This window comes from Podarcis liolepis (assembly GCF_965112155.1).
Source record: "Podarcis liolepis genome assembly, chromosome: 3".
NCBI lineage: Eukaryota > Metazoa > Chordata > Lepidosauria > Squamata > Lacertidae > Podarcis > Podarcis liolepis.
In genome coordinates this window covers 38,772,485-38,791,204 of record NC_139557.1, presented here as the reverse complement: position 1 = coordinate 38,791,204, position 18,720 = coordinate 38,772,485, and the positions used below count along the sequence as shown (strand labels likewise).

The 18,720-nt window shown below is 40.3% G+C and overlaps 1 protein-coding gene across 5 annotated transcripts in view; it reads right to left on the bottom strand.

Annotated features, from left to right (window-relative positions):
* The window catches only part of COL19A1 (collagen type XIX alpha 1 chain), a 188,984-nt gene that overhangs the window by 108,688 nt on the left and 61,576 nt on the right, over positions 1 to 18,720 (bottom strand). For all 5 annotated transcript variants that reach the window (XM_083497359.1, XM_083497360.1, XM_083497357.1 and 2 more), the window contains exons 10-11: positions 6,604 to 6,657; positions 334 to 387 (exon numbers count right to left, since the gene is read on the bottom strand). In XM_083497359.1, coding sequence (XP_083353485.1) covers positions 334 to 387; positions 6,604 to 6,657 — 108 coding nt within the window. The remainder of the gene's footprint in view (positions 1 to 333; positions 388 to 6,603; positions 6,658 to 18,720) is intronic.

Sequence of the window (18,720 nt, the reverse complement as noted above, 5' to 3'; positions counted from 1 at the left end):
GACCCATGTTTTTACACAACATTAGATTGGAAAGAAGCCAACATTGTGTTTTCCTTCTTGCTATCTCTGGACCACCTTTCAGTGTATTCATCTACTTATCATATTTGACCTTCCATCAAGCAGTTTAGGAAACATTTTATTGTCACAGCAACCCACTGAGTTTGATCAGAACATGGGAACTTTGATACAGCTATTCAGTGAGTTCAAGGGATTTTTGCAGCCAAACCCAACATTCTACTCTTGCTACTTCTGAAAAACAGGAAGGAATAGAATGAGAGAATGAGAGAAATAAGAAACACAAAGCTGCAATAAATTGATTTAAATCGGTTCTACCTTTTCACCAAAACCACCAGGAGCACCAGGAGCACCAATCAGACCATCTTCTCCCTGAAGCAGGGATAAACTGGATTATCCATCAGCCATTAACTAACATACTAATTAGAAACATTTTATGTAGAATTATGAAGAAATGATAGCAAGGTTTTCCATTATCCTATCTTACTTATATAGATAAAACAATGTGATATTTTCTAACCCAACTGTAACACTAAGGGCTAGAATAGTCTGGGTATTTATAGAAATGTGAGCATATTTGCCCAATATATAATATAGAATATGGTGTCTATGGAGCAGCCTTCCCCAGCCTGTTGCCGACCTGATGTTTGGGACTGATGGGAGTTGTGGTTCAAAACATAAAGAAGTTACCAGTTTGGAAAAGGCTGCTGTAGAATATTTAGGGCACTCTGGGCTTACATTTCCTCTGCTCTTTCCAGGCACGGTCTACAATTTAAAGCTGCAGGTCCAAGTGCCTCCCCACCCCCACCCCACCCAGACCTTTCCCTGCAAAAACTCACTCTTTAAAGCTCAGTTGGGCCAAACAGCAATCCATGGGAAACCTGAATTTTCATTTGCATTCAGCTTTAAAGAGTGGGTTTTCACAGGGAAAGCTCAGGGCAAAATAACAAAAAAATGCTTGGACACTGTGTATTAAGTGTCCTCTGCCTGGAATGAACAGGGCAAAAAGGAACTGTGGATAAGCTTGCTTAATTTGACAGTGTTTGATACACTTTGGTCCACACCTCACTATCCACATGGTCACACTGCATATTTTTCAAGATGCAGAAGAGTCCCAGTTAGTTACAAATTATCTAAGCTATCACAAAGGACATCCGGCAGCCCAGCATTTACATGCAGGCCCTATGAACCTGCACAACCATTATGTATTTTATATGTGATATGATTGTGCAGTTTGGAAACATCCCAAGAATCTATGGCTACAGCTGAATATAATGCTAAATCATTGTTTAGAGTTACAAGACTAAGTCTAGCCTCCTCCTGCTTTCATATGTTCCCGATCCGGTTCACATTAACCACAGTTTAGCATGTCAAAAAATTCAACCACAGGCAATACTAGAATATAAACATTCTATATTCACTGTATGAAATACATAGATGTAGTTCAGGGATGTTCAGAGACTGTGATCTACTCCCACTAAAACAAAGCAAAAAAACAAACATGGCAGTGATCTACTAATTGTATTGACCAAAGTTGTTAAGCTTTTTGGGGGGGCGAATTGATCAGAGTTGTTGAGCTTTGGGGGTGGGGTGGGCATCTCTCAGGATCACGTGATAGACCAGGAAAGCCCAGCGATCGACCAGTAGATTGCCATCGACCTGTTGGACATCCCTGATGTAGTTACATCAGCAAAGACTCACTGGTGATACACAACTTGATGCTGATGCTGGATCATTGATGGGGGTTGGAATGAGTGACAGATCTCTATGCAGAGATGTCCTTCCAGAAATACAGATCCACCATCCATACAATCCTTTCCCCCTCCTTTTTTAAGTCACTCAACATCTAACTTGTCAAAGGAAACACGTGTCCTACATGGTGAAAGTGAGGAAATATGTATATCCAACAGTTGCAAGGTGTGGGTGCTTCTGTGCTACCACTGAATATGATTGCATTGCTTCATTTAACAAAATTGAGACTAGTGAATTTTCAGAATGGAGATGTCTGTAAGCAATTAGCACTAAAACTGAGAATTCCACTTTTAAGAAACAAGGACACAAATGAGTCATGCTTTGGAATTGGGTTTTTTTAAAAACATCTTGCCTGGGGATTATTGCTTAGCTTAACAAAAACAGCATCCAACTGTTTGGTAGAATCTCATGTGACCCTATAAAGTACCATCAAATGGCAATGTGGCTTTCTGTTGACCACATTTTGAGGGAATTTCTGCAGTCTCATTTTTGTCCCTTCCAGAAGAAATTCCTGAAATAAAAGTTTCTCACAGCTGCTATTATATTTTTTGGGCAGTGACCAAAAAGGTCACTGGGTTCACATTACCATTACAGAAGACAAAGGTCCATACTGTTAACTACTCTTTTGCCTACCCTGTCTTGTTGCATTGCTTCATGCCATACAATAGAAAATGCATTTTACCATGGTAAACCATTTCCTCTTTTTCACTCACAGCTTTCAAAAGGGTCTAAAGATGCTACTGAAACAATCTATTGTGGTGGGAATTAGACTGCTCTTTGGTTTTAAGCATGCAGTTCTGAATCCCACAGGATAAACAACTAGCAAAGAAGTGCTTCGGTGAGAGAGTAGTGAGTACTTCAGAGTGTGGCATCAGAAAACAGGTGTAAGAAAAAAAACACAGAAAATAAACTGTACAGCAGAAAGTCATATATCAACAATTCTATACGCATTACTTGGCCTTGAATGTGAAAATATGTCTAAATCTCAGGATGTAGATAATTACATCCCGTGGCATTTTCAGTGTTTAAATTTGAACATATGGCCATATTCCTTGTTCGATGAGACTTCATCTTTGCATACTATTCTTGCATATCATTATTTCATTTCAGTAAAAAAAAAAAAAAAATTCAAAGCCCTTTATTGTTCTGCATAAATTTAATTCAGGGTCATTGTGTTACGGGGATGCTTGTGAACTGGGCTAATAAATTAAGCAAGATGATATAAGGATCTATAGGCTTTCACCCAAGCTGAGAGGCTTCTTATTCTCCTTCCTGCTAGAGCGCATTCTGTCCCCTGAAAATCTTCTCCCAAAAAATCAAGGAGTCCTTTAGAGTGATTTATGAGGAGCTGCAGTCTGAAATGGAAATCCAGAGGTTCTAGCACTCTAGAACATGCCCTAGAGTGTCCAGATGACCATCAATTTCCCACGGGCATTTATCTATTTTGATAAAGACATTATCAAAGTTGCATAGAAATATGCAACTGAGTACACTTAGAATATTTTGCATCTCTTAGAAAATATTTTGCATTCTAAGAGAATATTAATCTCTTAAAAGGTTTTGCAAACGAAAAGAAGAGCCAGTGTACAAGTAGACTTGCCAAGACATCTTTTTTGTGTTTCCTCTCTGCATGTCTTTATTTTTTGAAGATTACTCAGATGCTTGTTTCTATAATGAATGCTTCAAGGCATTTAAAACAGCTAAATCTTGAAGCAAATATGTGTGAAAAATCAAGAAAGAAATGTTTTTATTTACGTAACACTGCTTACCAGGTGGTCTCAGCAAATGTAACTTAGCTTAAAAGTCCTGAGAATGTTCTAGTAGGCTGTTAACAACCAAGTCAGTACTGGAAAAATGTTCTTTAAACACTTGTGACCACAAATGGCCATTTCACACATAATATGGGAGCAAATACAGGTTTGCCTCAAAATGTGCACACACAGTTGTTGATCTTGATGACTTCCTGTATGATAGACATGTGCATATTTCAGATGTATAATATTTAAGACACCTTTGTTTATTCCTATAAAAGGAATGTGTATGGTGGCCTAAAGGCAAACCAGTACTGCATTAACACTAACCATACTGGTCTTGAGTCAAACAAGAGTGTAGCGCTGGGGCAAAACAGCCAAGCATTCCAATTCAGAGCTTTTTAATGAAACAAGCTCAGTTTTCACAATCCATTACACAGCCCTTGCAAGGCTGATACACTAACTTTGTAAAAATGAAACATTACTGTTCAGGTCCAGAAGTAACCCAGATTGTAAAAGTCGCCTCCGTATGCAAGTGTCAGTTTTATTCATTTCAATTTCAATCCTGATGAATTATTTGCTTTCTCTACCTCACAGAGAGTGAATATATTAAAAGAGTCTGCAATAAATACATAATATTGTGGAAATGCACACTCTGCAAGGGGCAGATGCTGTTGAAATAGTGAAGACTAAGGTTCTGTGAATGGAACAATAATGGTGTTATGAGTTTGAAAGGGGACCCCCCTAAACCCTAGAAATTAATAAATGGCAGGACTTTGATTATTTGGGATGTGAAGGGAGAAATACAAGCTAAAGAGGAATTCCTGAGCTAGCCTAGGCAAAACTGCCTGGCCAAGATAGGTCTGTTGAGAAACAATACAGCGCCATTGACAATGCAATAGAACTATCCGTCCCCACACCCTGAGGTGTGAAAGGAGACTGGGGGTTTAGAAGGTTGCCAGGGTAGCTAACTGTGAGGTGACAGGAAAAGTGTGTTTTAGGAAGGTGTTGTTATAGGAATTCTAAGGTCCTATATATAAAAAATAAATGTTCATAAATGTATAAGGCAAACACATACATAAGTATATAAACCATGTGTCTGAAATAGTACAGGAGAACAATCCTGAAGCCAATTTGACTCTCCCAAATTGACCTCAAATATTTCTCTGGGAGGAGGAAGGAAATGGGAAAAGCTTTCCAATTGTCTTTGGACTGTAGGGGCTTACACCTCCCTGTAAATACAGTCTGGCAAGTATCTGTTAAGCTGACCACACTAGAAATATGCATAAGAGATTCAGGAAGTGAGTATTTACCATCTCAAAGGAATGGCCAGGCTACCAGGCAATCAGATAAGGCATTATCTGGCAGAGAAGCAACACACTCAAATTTCTGCTGGGGACCACCTCTTTCTGTGATGTATGAATGATGTTTTGGGGGTGGTCTTGAGCTACAGGCTGGGCAATTTCAAAAGTCTATATAAGAGCTTGCACACCAATGTTCTGGGTTCCTTTCCTCCCTCCCTGCGTGGGAGATTGGGGGAACCTGTTGCAACAGTTTAATAAAGAACACGCTTACTAGCTGCTTTGCTTCTCAATATTCTCTGGTTGGCCTCTGTTATTTTTTCCTACTGACAGAGAACCTACTTAAGGATTCTATATGGACTTTTAGATACCCCATAAGGGAAAGGGAGCAGTATTTTTCTTATAACAGTGTGCTGGCTGAGGTGGGCACAGCTGGGTGAGACCAACTCCACCCTGTTCACCACCCAGGTTTCAGTGATACATGCCAGGTCAGGCTCCTCAAAAAAAGATGAAAAAAAAGAAGAAGTAAGGTGTGCTGAGAAGAAGGGAGAACAAACAGAAATCTTAGTATTTTGATTTTTATTATTGTGGTTGGTTTGGTATTTTTTAGAGCCACTTTATGCATTTAGAAAAGTGTGATGCAAATAAACTAAAATAATTACATACTTAAAACCTACACTTTTATTTTAAAAAATGGGAAATTTCAGATCCGTTTTCTTTTCTTCAGAAAACAGTGAATGAGCTAGGTCTAAAGACTGGGTATGAGTATGTGCTTGCTAATGTTAGTTTCTAACATTATCAGACTAGATACAGAGTCAGACAGACAATTTTCCACTACTTGTTTTTGAATACTTATTTTGACTAATCTTTCTACTCAATACATTCCGTTATACAAGCAATTCATGTCTTGCATATTTTATCAGATTCCTTTCCCTCCTTCACGTAACAGCAATTGGCTTTGCACTTTAACAGTGCCAATTCCAAATTTCATATAATCTCTCTTCAGTTTTAATATGATGACAATTTGTCTGTCACTTATTATGAAATAGAAAAGGCCTGTAATTTTTTTTCCAGGAAGACAGGGAGATCTTTTTATACTGAAGATCTGTTGAGCCATAAATAAGCAGTTGCCACCTTCAAGGTGGCAAGGGGAGAGAGAGAGAACAAGATAATTTTTGCACTCTATGGTATGATTTTATTAAATGTACAAATGAAACAACACACAGATGAGAAATACCTACAACGTATATTGCAATATGGCATAGATAAGCAGGGACTACACATTAGCTCACTCTTATTATTCTGTGTTTTCCAGGTTGATGTATTGAAGAATTCAATGAACTGGTTTACTATTCATCACCTCATATTTCACCCCTCTAGTGACCCATTTTTTGGTCGGCCATGACAAGTTTTATCATTTATGTGTGTAAATGATTTTTTTCACCTCAGGTTGCGAAATGGGCTGGGCCGCCCCCGCGTTAAGAGGCAGGGTACAAGAAAGAGTCTATTCAGCAGCCTCAGCTTTTGTAGCTGACAAGGTCCCGGCCTCCCAAGACAGGTGGGAAAATCTGATTTGTCGGGGTTTTTTAAAAGTAGCTTCTACTGTGTTTTTAAATGGTAACAAACACCAGCGTTAGTTTACATATATTAAACTATTTTGGTCCTCAGGATGTCAACAATATAAGTCTCTTTTGCCAAACGTCCTAAATTTATTTTTTTACAGTTCAATAACACCAATTGAATTATATCACTGCAACTCGTGAGGTCAGAGGCAGGAAACTCACCTTCTCACCGGGAAAACCAGGGGTGCCATTTTCTCCTTTAGCTCCTTCTTCACCCTGTAAAGTAAATTGTAGACAGATTTGTCAGCTTGTCCAAGTTGTTCTTTAAGAAAACATTCAGCCCCTCAAAAGTTTGATTCTGCTTTATTTTTTATTCCATTATTTCTACTGAACAAGAACAGCAAAAGAGTACCACAAGCTGAGACACAGACAGCCAAGAGACTTCCTGCTAAGATGGAGATGGGATCAGACACGCCTAGATGAGCTGCCTTTTCAAGCTGTGTTTCTCGGTGCCTAAAAGCAAATGTACCTCTTTTGAATCCTTGTGAACCTCACTGAAGGCAGATGGGTGGCATTCACACCTTAATCTCCTTCATTAACTGTGCTAATGGGCCATAATTCTGCAGTTCCCCAAGGGCCTAAGGCTGCCTCCCCACCAGGGCCTAAGAGCACAATTCCCCCAACTCTGCTTCAGAAGAAGCAAAGGAGGGTTTTCTTCTGTACTTAAAAAACACACACATGGCAGCAGATTTAAAAACAATATTAAAAAATCAGTGGATGTTCTACAGATCTCAGTGGATACACTAAACAACCATTTGGGAATAGGTGAAACAAGGCTGGCACAAAGGACTAGGGGAGAGAGATCATTAATATACGAGGCCCTATAGGCTGATATCAAGGCTGCTTGTGAAAAACTTCAAACTCTCACCAGAACAATTTGGGAATTATTGGGAACCCCACAAATTTCATTGGCTCTCCATTGCATGCTGTTTTGGATTTATCCCTTCAATAAGATATCGAGCTCCAAGATCTTTTTATCTCACCACACAGGAAGGAGGCCACTCCTATAGCCTTTGCTGTAAAATTCCTCCAATTCCCCACCAAGGAAGATATTCTCAAATATGCAAGAGAGAAGGGAATGTTTCATTGGGTTGACTGTAATAATGTGTGCATTATGATATTCCCCAACCACCCAAAAAAGGTGGTTGAGAGTTGTTTTCAGAGGTATGCCAGATGGCAAGAGACAGAAACACAAGCTTTTACATTTGACATCCAGAAATCTTTTGTCTTTGACATGCAGGCCACATAAGGACCTTCCGCAATGAGGCATCAGTCGAGGACTTCCTTACGCAACACCCAGCTGAAGAGTGATGTGAAATACACCATGCTAATTTCCTTCAAACATATGGCTTGATGTTATCTCTTGGGACAAAGGCTGAACAGACAGCCTCTCCTGCCATAACATTTTATCTCTCTTTTGTTGGAATTCCCTTTACGCTTTCTTCATCCTGCCCCCTCCACACCTCGCACAATATCTTCATTCCTTTTTCAGTTCCTTCGATTCACTTCTAACATAAGAATTTGTTGGGTGGCGGTGGCTGCTGGTCATAATACCCCTTTTCACTTTCATCATACCACCAGTGCTTGCTTGATCTGCACAACAGGCTTAGAGTTTACTAGGTATGGCCCATGAGAAATATCATTTTATAAAACTCATCTCTCCCTTTCACCACACACACACACACTGTACCAACCCCAACTCACTTTTGTCCTAGTTGTTATATGTGAAATGGATATTAACTGGAATAGGACTGTGATTATTTCAGAGTTGGTCTTTGTAGGCGTGTGCAATGTTAAACTAATATAATGTAATATAATGTAAAGGCCCCAGGATGGTTCCCTTTTCCTCCCTCCCTTCCATAGCTGTCCCTTATTCCGAATAGGATTCCTTGCAAGAACAGGGAAAAGTTAACAGCTATGCTCCCTTCCTGCTGTAATGATGTTGAATAGGAACATTTCAGCTTTGGTTCCCCATAGCCTCTCACTTTTGATAGCTTGGCATGGCCAAGTTTGGGGCCAAGTTTGCTGGCAGGCTGGAACAACCTTTCCCATTGTAATATTGGATGGATTGGTGCTCCTTCCCTGGAAGAACATTAGGAAATTTGTGTTTCAAGGCAAGAAGCAAGTCCCACTCCTATAATCTGAATAGTTTAATCTTTCTTTATTATTATTATTACTCCCTCCCTTTTTAAAGATAATTTATCAACTGTTCTCCTTCCCAATATTTTTTTTTTAGATCTGACCGGGATAACATGTTACAGATAGTGCTGCTAATGTCTTAACATTTTTGTTTCTTCTGATATGTGAAGAATATTACCTAGTTTTCTATTCCCATTGCCTCTACCTCTGCAGATTTTTACATAAGAATTAGCCTTCTCGGGCCTAAAAACGAATAGTGAATCCTGAAATTGATGGGGCTCATCTCTCTGTTGCACTCCCCCAGTACACTAATTTTCAGAGAATACTGCTATGCCTACCTCTCCAATTTCCATGAATTTCCTGGAGCACCTCGTTAAATACAAACTAGTGTTAACCACAGGTTTAAAAAATTGAGAGCAGAAATTGTCCTCAGTGAAGACAGCCACAATCCTAAAACAGGCAGGCATACATTATGCGAGTGGAAAGTAAGTGAGGCTTATGACTGTCATCTCTCTCAAAAAAAGCCAAAGGGGTAGTTATCCTGCTTTGCAAATCTTAAACTTTGCAACTAGAGAAGGAAATCATGGACCCAGAAGGTCATTTTATATTACACTGCTGGGTAAAAATTAGCAATCATAAATATTTATGACCCCAATGTAGACTTCCGATCACAATTTCACGACTATTTTCAACATCTACAGGTGCTGTCCTATGACCATTTAATCGTAACGGGAGATTTTTATTTTATCCTAAATGTTTTGGACTGTAATACCTTTCTTCTGCATGCAACATCACAGACTAGTTTGCTAATATTACAAAAGTACAAGTCATAGATATTAAATACAGTGGTACCTCGCATATGTAACCTGAAGCGTATGTAACCCGAGGTACCACTGTACTCTAGTGAGTCAGACTATACATTTCTCTCTACTGTAACTAAAATTGTTTTAGGCCAGATTACAGTATTTTCAGATATCCAAGACTTTGATCTGTATGAAGGTTGCTTGCAAAATTGACAAAATAGCCAATTCAGACAACACAGCAGTTTCCCCCCCCAAAAATACAACTGGGCGTGTCTGTTCCTTCCATGTCAAAGAGGCAGCTCAATTCATCACATTTGAATGATCAGGGCTTCAATACACAAATGCACACAGAACTGATTGACTTTCTTTTTTCAAATTAATCAAGGTTCAATCTCTTCCAAGGCCAGGATAATGGATGCTGCTAGGGAAAAATGGGAAAATAACTCTTTAATGCTACATAAAGCTCATCCCAGTCCTGTCCTCTGCAAAATATAAGCCCACCCCCCCAAAAAAAAACACCTATATAGCAGCAACAACAGAATTTACATTAACCATGGGTAGACAAACTAAGGCCCAGGGGCCAGATCCGGCCCAATCGCCTTCTAAATCCGGCCTGCGGATGGCCCAGGAATCAGCGTGTTTTTACATGAGTAGAATGTGTCATTTTATTTAAAATGCATCTCTGGGTTATTTGTGGGGCATATGAATTCGTTCATTTTTCTTCTTCAAAATATAGTCTGGCACCCCCACAAGGTCTGAGGGACAGTGGACCAGCCCCCCTGCTGAAAAAGTTTGCTGACCCCTGAGTCATCAACCTATCAGAAGCAAAGTTACTGGAATAAAGGGGGGAAACCTAGTAAATTCTTGGTCTACTGTCACTTTCAGCATATAAAATCTAGAAACATAACTCCTGCAGTTAGAAGGACAGAGACAAGCACAACGTAAATTGGAAATGCAGTTCTTCAAACTATAAAGAAAAAAGTAGGGGTTAATGTTGAAAAACTAAATTGACTTTTTTCAAAACCACAAGTTCACTTTCTCAGTTAGTATATGAATTCATGGTCTCTTGGCATTTGATACACACAAATATCTGTATGAAGTGCATTTGATTAGGTCACACAGGAGGGGGATCCACTTGTACATTGTAGATTACAAAATCCCAGTGATAACTTTCAGTTTGCTGCAGAGAACAACTCAGTGCTGAATACAAAAGGCCATACTTGTTCCAATTTTAAGAATTTAGTGCTTTCACAAAACTATTGAAATAATATGTAAAACCCACTGTCCATTTGTACAAGTATAATGATAATTGTAAACTGTATGAGCCTGCCATACACTACTTTTGAAACTGGAGATAAACCCCGTGTATTATATAATACTTTCTTCAGTAAGAAAGCCTTCTGATCACAATATTGTAAAATAAATATTTTAAAGGCCACCTCACAACAGTCTTTAGAAACAATTGTCTAAGGAAGAGATTCCCTTCTGCATGTTTCAGACTTCAGGAATTATATAGCCTGGGGAACTGTCCACTAGTGTGCTAATAATAGTATATGTTTCAGTTGATCTGGAATTAAAGAAAAACAAGAAAGCAGTATTCTAGTACACAATAATAATAATAATGACAAGCCACATATGTTTGCCTTCTAATGCATAAATAAATGAAAAAGGTTTTGCTAGTATTATGAAACTAATCTGATTCTGAAGGCACTTCTTGCATGATAAATGTTTATACCCCTCTGCCCTATTGCTTTACATTGCTTGAGAATGTCATATATTGCATTATTCTAATATATGGGCTAATATGTTCAGACTGTTTGGTTAAAGTGGTATTTCAGGAGGCTGAATTAAATGTGAGTGTTCAAAAGAAAAAGGAATTTCAAATCTAAGCTACATGTAGATTTGATTCCTGGCTTCTGCCATTATATCGTAGATGGAACAACCACTGTGGATTTGATGTGCTTGAGGGTTACCTCACCAACACAATGAGTCAGATATTTCATTAGAAGCAGGTCTCTGAGGTATAAATGGCTTATGTTTCTGAAATGTCTCCTCCTTTTGAATCGTAATTACCTTTAGGTTGAGTCCAACCCTAAAATCACATGAATCATTGGGACATAATTTAGCTGACCTTTCTCAGTGAATATTGTTTATACATGCAACACACCCCAGTACAGAAAAAAAGTTTTGAAATATTAAGACACATTGGGTTGGATGTAGAGTATTTGTGTGGAACTCTGCACACGGATGGTCCTGCTACGGGGAAGGGTTGACTGCCAATTCCTCCTTTCCTTAACAAGCTGCTCTGGAAGGTTAGGAGACCTTTCAGAACAATGTAGGAGATGGTTTGAAAAGTTGCACTGGGAAGTGTAAATAAGTAAAAATCATCTGCCCTCCTGCCGCTGGGTGTTTCAGTCCCTTCTGTAAATGGAATGAGCCCTTCAGGGACAGTCCGGATTCATATCAGTATGCCAGACTCTATTAAGATTCTACTGATGCTCATAAAGTTAAGTAAAACAGGTGAGATGAGATAAATAGATGTTTGTGAAAGGAAAGCTGAGTCTGTTAGAATACCTCTTGGGATAAGCAACTGCCCATAAGGCTAGGGTATGGTTTTATTCTTTGCTAGTCTGAACAGCAGTAGTTGCATATAAATGATGGAAAGCAATTAGGCAAGCAATCGAGTTAATATTTTTCTAAAAATAAGGCATTTTTGCAAGTCACTACTCCTTTATATACACTAAATTGCCTCCATGAGCTACATCCTGCAGCTTTTATACCTGTCTTCCTGAAATCACAGCATTCATCTGCAGAAACTCAAAGGGCTGCACCTGTAAAAACCAGCTGGCACCACTTATTTATTGGCATGTGAGCAGGGGATGGGGAGGGGGTGGGGTGAGCAAATCAAGCAAAATGAGCTGCACATGCTTGCACTCATTCCAGAAATTCACACCCAGTGAATTGAAGTAATGATGTTTAGTGTTTCTCATTGAAACGGTTTTGAATGCAGACATACTAAGTTGGTTCAGTCACCAGCAGCAGGATGAAATCCTGACTATGTTTATTAGCAACTGCCACCAGCACTTAGGAAAGGAAGAAGAGAGGGCGAGCAGAAATTAATCATGTCAGTTTCTGTGACTGCCCACGGAATGAGCATTACATCATATTTTGCTTCCTGTGCTGCTTCCAGCTATTTTAAGAGAGCTCCTAACCATTTCGTTGTCTCTTGAAATGTATTTTTACACACTGCATACTCTGAATTCATGCAGTTCTATGTCTGCTATTCTTTTTTATTACAAAAAAAGACTTTAGTGTGACTAACTAGAAACCATGCTAAATATACACAGCTGCTTCATGACAACAGTAAATCAACTTCCCCTCCCCTTAAGCCTTTAAGATAACTATGTACTACAGCAAATTAGATTATGAAGTTATGCCTACATCATGTAATTGTCACTTTAATAAGCAGAGGCCAGACTCAAATCAAACAAACTCTTCAGTCCATGCACAGCTGAACTAGGTTCAGGGCAGCCAACATTTGACCCATGAGGCAGTTTGTGTGCTATTTGGGGTTCATACTACCCTGAGCATTTTATTTAACCCGCTCACCCCCTTTTGATTATCTGTTTATTAAGATTCCTGTAAGTCATATAAGAATGTAGAATAAATTGTTAAAACTTCTTTCAAAGTTTTTACGGACTATCTATTAGTTCCTATGGTATTAGTCATTCCTAGACCCTCCAACGATGATTCACATTCCTAGAAACCAGGGAAGGCTTCTAATGCCGTTGCTGCAACCTTTTAACTCTAGGGTCCCTAATGTGGTGCCTGTGGGTACAAAGGGACCTTTGAGGTCTTCTCTTGGTGCCTGGGAAGCCTCTGAACTCCCCTCACGGCCCTTTTCATCATGAGGTGGTGAGGACTGTTATAGAACTGAAGGAGGAAGCTAGGAGGGCAATGGTCTCCCCAACTTCCTCTCTGAAATCTATGTGATTTTCAAGGCTCAGGCTGCAATCTGAGCAGCCAAACAGAAAGTAGACTGAGCAACTGAGAAGCTAAGAAGGAAAGTGGAGCAATATGGAAGACTTCAGGGGAGTAAAACAGAGCAACTGGGGGAGGCAGGGAGAACAAAGTGGGGTGTCACAGGAGAAGAGAATGAACTGTCAGAGGAATGGAGAAGGCAATGCTATGCACACTCAGATATGTTAGATCCAGTGTGTGCATGTGCATGTAGGGAGATGGAAGAGAAGCACCCATGACGCTCTCTCAAAAATCTCAATGTGTCCACTGGCCCAATAATGTGTCACCTTTCTCAGTGAATTTTGTTCATACGTGCCACATACCCCAGTACAGAAAAACAGGTTCCTCCAACCTAAGGTAGTAGAATGGATTGTACCGCTTCAGACTACGGGTGGAGGATATTGGTTCTGAATGCCCTGCTATGGATGGATGAATTTATTTATATATTTATTTTATTTTTATTCCACCTTTCATCCCCAAAGAGCCCAGTGTGACAAACAAATCAATAATAAAAACAATTCTTAAAAACTTTTAAAGAAAAAACAGTTTAAAGATTCTCTCAACCAGTGTGTGTTGCCAACAACAGTGACTTCAGCTATCAAACACTTAGGTAAGCAGGAATGTCATAAATTCCAGCTGAACTAATTCCATTCTGCACTAGTTTTCTATTTTCAAGTAATTTCTTTTTTGAATGTAAAGAAAACACTCATAAATGTAATCCCTGACATGAAGCCTGAATTGATGCAGTCCATTCTAGCAGCACCTTGTTCTGTCATCTCAAAGGTCACCCAGAGCTTTGGACTAAATCAACCTTCCTCAACCTGGTGTCTTCCAATGGCCAGAGATGATGGGAGTTATTGTCAAAAACATCTGGGGTGCACAGGGTTGGGGATGGCTAGACTATAGCTTCAGTCCTACGGATCTGTTAAATATGCCTAGCTGCATTCAAAGAAATTTGATTTCATTTCAAATAAATGTGTTTGGCATTGAGCTGTCAGTATGTTAACTGCAGGTTTTGCTTTGTTTTTTAAATCAACGTAACTGAAACTCCCAGAAGAAATATGGAAGGAAAGAATGATACAAGACAGGAAGAAGGGGTCAAACAAGAAGAAACATAGCATGGGTCCATGAAAGGTAGAATATGTCAAAGTAATCTGGAAAAGATAATTGGTTTTCTGGACAAGGGCAATGCAGTCAGTTTAGTCTGTTTAGATTTCAGCAAAGCATCTGATATTGCGCCATATGGGAGATCTCTACCTAAATTGGAAATCATGAACTGTAAGGTAGCACTGTGGATGGATAGATAAGAAACTGGTTAAAACAATACTCAAAGGTCTGCACAGAAAGGCAATTTTTTCACATTGCAGAGTGTGGATACATCAAAGTTCAGCTCTGGAAAACTTATTTACATTCAGATGGCTGGTAGGGGGAGTAGGCGGATGTTGAGGAAATCTGATATACAGTTGGAATATGCTGGTGAAATTAGGAGGCATAATGAACATAACTGAGGGTCATCGGAGTATCAGAAACGGGATGAGATATAATTATGATATTGCCATGTTTTTGACATTAGTAATACTTCAGTCTGCACTTAGAAATCATGAACTGGAAATGGAGAAAAAGCTCCATTGAAGATAAGTACTAAGAGCTGCCAATATTATTCCTCTAAATAGTGAATTTCCGTTCAAGCGATATGCAGCAATGTTCACAGGGTTAAATAAGCTATCATGATACAAGAGCAGAAGAGGACTTAAAAAAAAAAAAAGTTAACAAGACAGGTGCTAAAGTGCATGTATTATTGTACCCAACAAATGTCACAGAGCAGCAGTCATCAAAGAAAACAGAGAAAAAGATACCCTCCCCACAAAAAACCCCAATCCTCAGTTAGTGGGATCCAGGCTTATTCCTGCACAACTGGAATAATTTCTATTTTCACATGGAATTGGGGATTCAGCAGAGGATCTATGCTGGAAGAAGGTGGGGTGGCAATTATTGCCAATACTGCCTTCTCTCTGCAGTCCCCAGTACAACCTCTCTTGCTCTTCTAGGGGGTCCCCCAACCATCTTTTCAGCAAGCAAAGGGGCAAGGAAGAATCAGCAAAAATTGTCACCATCTTTCCCAACACCAATGGTAATCTGCTGAGGACAAGTGAGGACCCAACTCAACTCCCACATAACACAAACATGCAGGACTCAGGCATAACTCCACCTGATAAAGCACAGGACTCTATGGAGAGAAGGAGGGATTGTAATAAATGAAATGCATGTCCCAGGCGGTTATTGGAGATTGGTTGGTTGTGGTTAAGTAGGGGACTAATTATTCTGTTACTCTGATGGAGTTTATTCTGAAGTTACTGTACTGATACACAAGTATCCAGTCCAAAAAGTACGTTGCTTGGTTGTAAGTTGCTATGGGTTGCCTTGAGCAAGATGAAACAACTAACAAATTTAATAAAATAATAATAATATACAGTAGGTAGGAAGCCATCAGAATTAGGGCAGTCTCGGCACAAAATGAAGGCTAGAGAGGACACAGATAGAATCTGTTCTTCAGCTTCAGTATTAGATCATAACCAGTCTGGGTACGGGGCTGGGTACAGGGTCAAAGGAGGCATAAAAGAAGGCTGGGGGCAGGAGAGGGCATAGTGAGGGTCACCAAGATGAGCTATAAGAATGGCCTTGCAGAGCAGGTTACATAAGGAAGACATCGTCTTGTAGTGCTATTCCCAGATGGATTCTGGGCAAATAAAATGATGGCTGCTGGCCATTTCCCAACATGTTCTGCATGCTGCTCCTTCATTTTGCCTCCCCCAGCAAAAAAAAAAAAAAAAAAAAAAGAGAAATTCATAATTACCCCACAACATCCATACACCCAAGTCAAACTTGCAAAATAGGGTGGGTTGTGATTTTTTATTGGTAACTTATCCCTAAAACTGTCTGAATCCCTTCTACTGCTGGGACTTGAGGCAATAATAAGCCCTGACACGGGTGGTGCTGTGGGTTAAACCACAGAGCCTAGAACTTGCCGATCAGAAGGTCGGCGGTTCAAATCCCCGCGACGGCGTTTCTGTGCGCTGCTCTGGTTCGCCAGAAGCAGCTTAGTCATGCTGGCCACATGACCTGGAAGCTGTCTGCAGACAAACGCCAGCACCCTTGGCCAATAAAGTGAGATGAGCGCCACAACCCCAGAGTCAGTCACGACTGGACCTAATGGTCAGGGGTCCCTTTACCTTTACCTTTACCCAAAGTACTGGAGTAGGGTCAGAGAACCTCCGGCCACAGGACAAACTTGGCTTGCTGGGGTTTCAAATGTGGCCCATGAGGCTGCTTCCCCCAAATCACGCCCACCTGTCCCACACCTAACGTCATATGTGACGTCCGTGCCGACACACAATTAGGAGCCTTAAAATGCACTCCCAGTTGTGTGTTGGCAGGGAAAAGCAGGGCTCTGCTATCAGCTGATGAGTGGCAGAACTGAAGCCTGCTAGATTGGCTGCACAAGTAAGACCGCTGCAAGGAACTCAGTCGCACAACAAATGATTGCAGAAAGCAGACTTTGGCTGTACCAGCCATCAAGCTCATGGGCAGCAAAGCTGAAACTCAGGCAGTTCCTTGTGGGCTTTGGCTCTACCACCTATCAGCTGATGTGCAATAAAGTAGAAACCTCAAGGGCTTTAAAGCACTGCACAAGGCTCTTTTCAAGCATTCATGGTGCTTTCAGGTTCTGATTTCGGGGCTTCAATGTGCCGAATCAGCTGAGATCATTGTGATGCCAGGGGATGGGCAGGTGGGCCAAATTTGGCCCATGAGGATTTGGCCCACAGGGTGGAAACTGTTCCACACCCCTACACTATAGCAGGATGGCTTGGAAACAAATATCAAGCTTCAAAAGCAGGAGAAATAAACTGCCTCCAACTGCTTCCAATCCCTGGAATGGGAGATTGCATGAGATGGCAATGCAACAACAAAAATAGGCCACAGTTTTGTTAAAGGGCTAGCAACAAAGGACGGTGTCAGTGGGGTCTCTGCATTTGTTAAATGCTGATTTTTATTTTTTAAATCATTTTGCCCTGGTAAAAGGAAACACCACAAAGCTCCCTGAGGCTGATCTTGACAGGCTGGAAGCATAAACTCTTCATTGTATTCTGATAAGCAGATTGACAAGCAGAATAATGTGAAATTTGAAATAGCCCTTTCAGAGCTGAATTAGATTTGAAAGAACACCTGCATTCAAACTCAAGTAAAGATTTTTCAACCTGGCTTCACTGCTTTGAGCACATCAGATCCCTAAAACAGGTTCAGCCAATTATTAAAATGTACTCAAAGATGAGGATTTTTTTTTAAAAGGTCTCAGAAGCAAATTACAGGCATACCTCATGTTATGTCCGCTTCATGTTATGTTCTTTCAGGTTAAATCCCGCGGCGACCCGGAAGTACCAGAAAGGGTTACTTCCAGGTTTTGACGCTTGCACATGCACAGACGCGCAAAATGACATCACACGCATGTGCAGAAGCGGCAAATTGCAGCCCGCGCGTGCGCAGATGCGCCACTGCGGGTTGCGTTTCCTTCATGTTGTGAACAGGCCTCTGGAATGGATCCCGTTCGCAACCATAGGTACCACTGTAGTCCAACACAAACTGAGGCAAACGCCCAGTGATCAACCCTTGGCATTTCCAAGCAGGTGTAGGATAGACTCCTAGACACTTGTGCAAAAGGGGAGGATCAAAGCAGGAGCAATTGGACAGCATGTCCAATAAATTATGATATGTCAGAAACCACCTCTGAGAATTATAAAGTGGAATCTGCCTTTATTTATATGAAAGATTAAATTCACCAGGCACTGAAACAATGCTACATAGATAGGATCCATCGTTATCATGTTCAAGGCAGCTTATAGAAGCAATAACGAAATAAATAATGTATAAATCCAAACCAAATCACAGCACTGCCTTAATCCAAGTCAACCAAAAGCTTTTACCAAGCAAATAGTTTTCCCCAGCCATCTACCAAAATATTAAAACTATTGTCAAGTAAATATGTTTGAGCATTCTGCAATCGGGGCCCCCACAATAAATAAAGCCCTGCCCCTGGTAGCCACCTACCTAATGTATGAAGGTGAAGGCACTGAGAGCAGAGCATCCATCAAAGAGCTCAGAGAGGTTCATATGGGGCAAGACAGTCCTTGAAATACCTGGATTCCATGCAATCTAGAGTTGGGCAGAGGAATCCACTGGCTGTAGGAAGCCAGTGTAATTTATGTCAAACTAAATTGTAACTTCCGCTGCGTTGCTATGTCATTGAGTTGGAAGGGTTTTG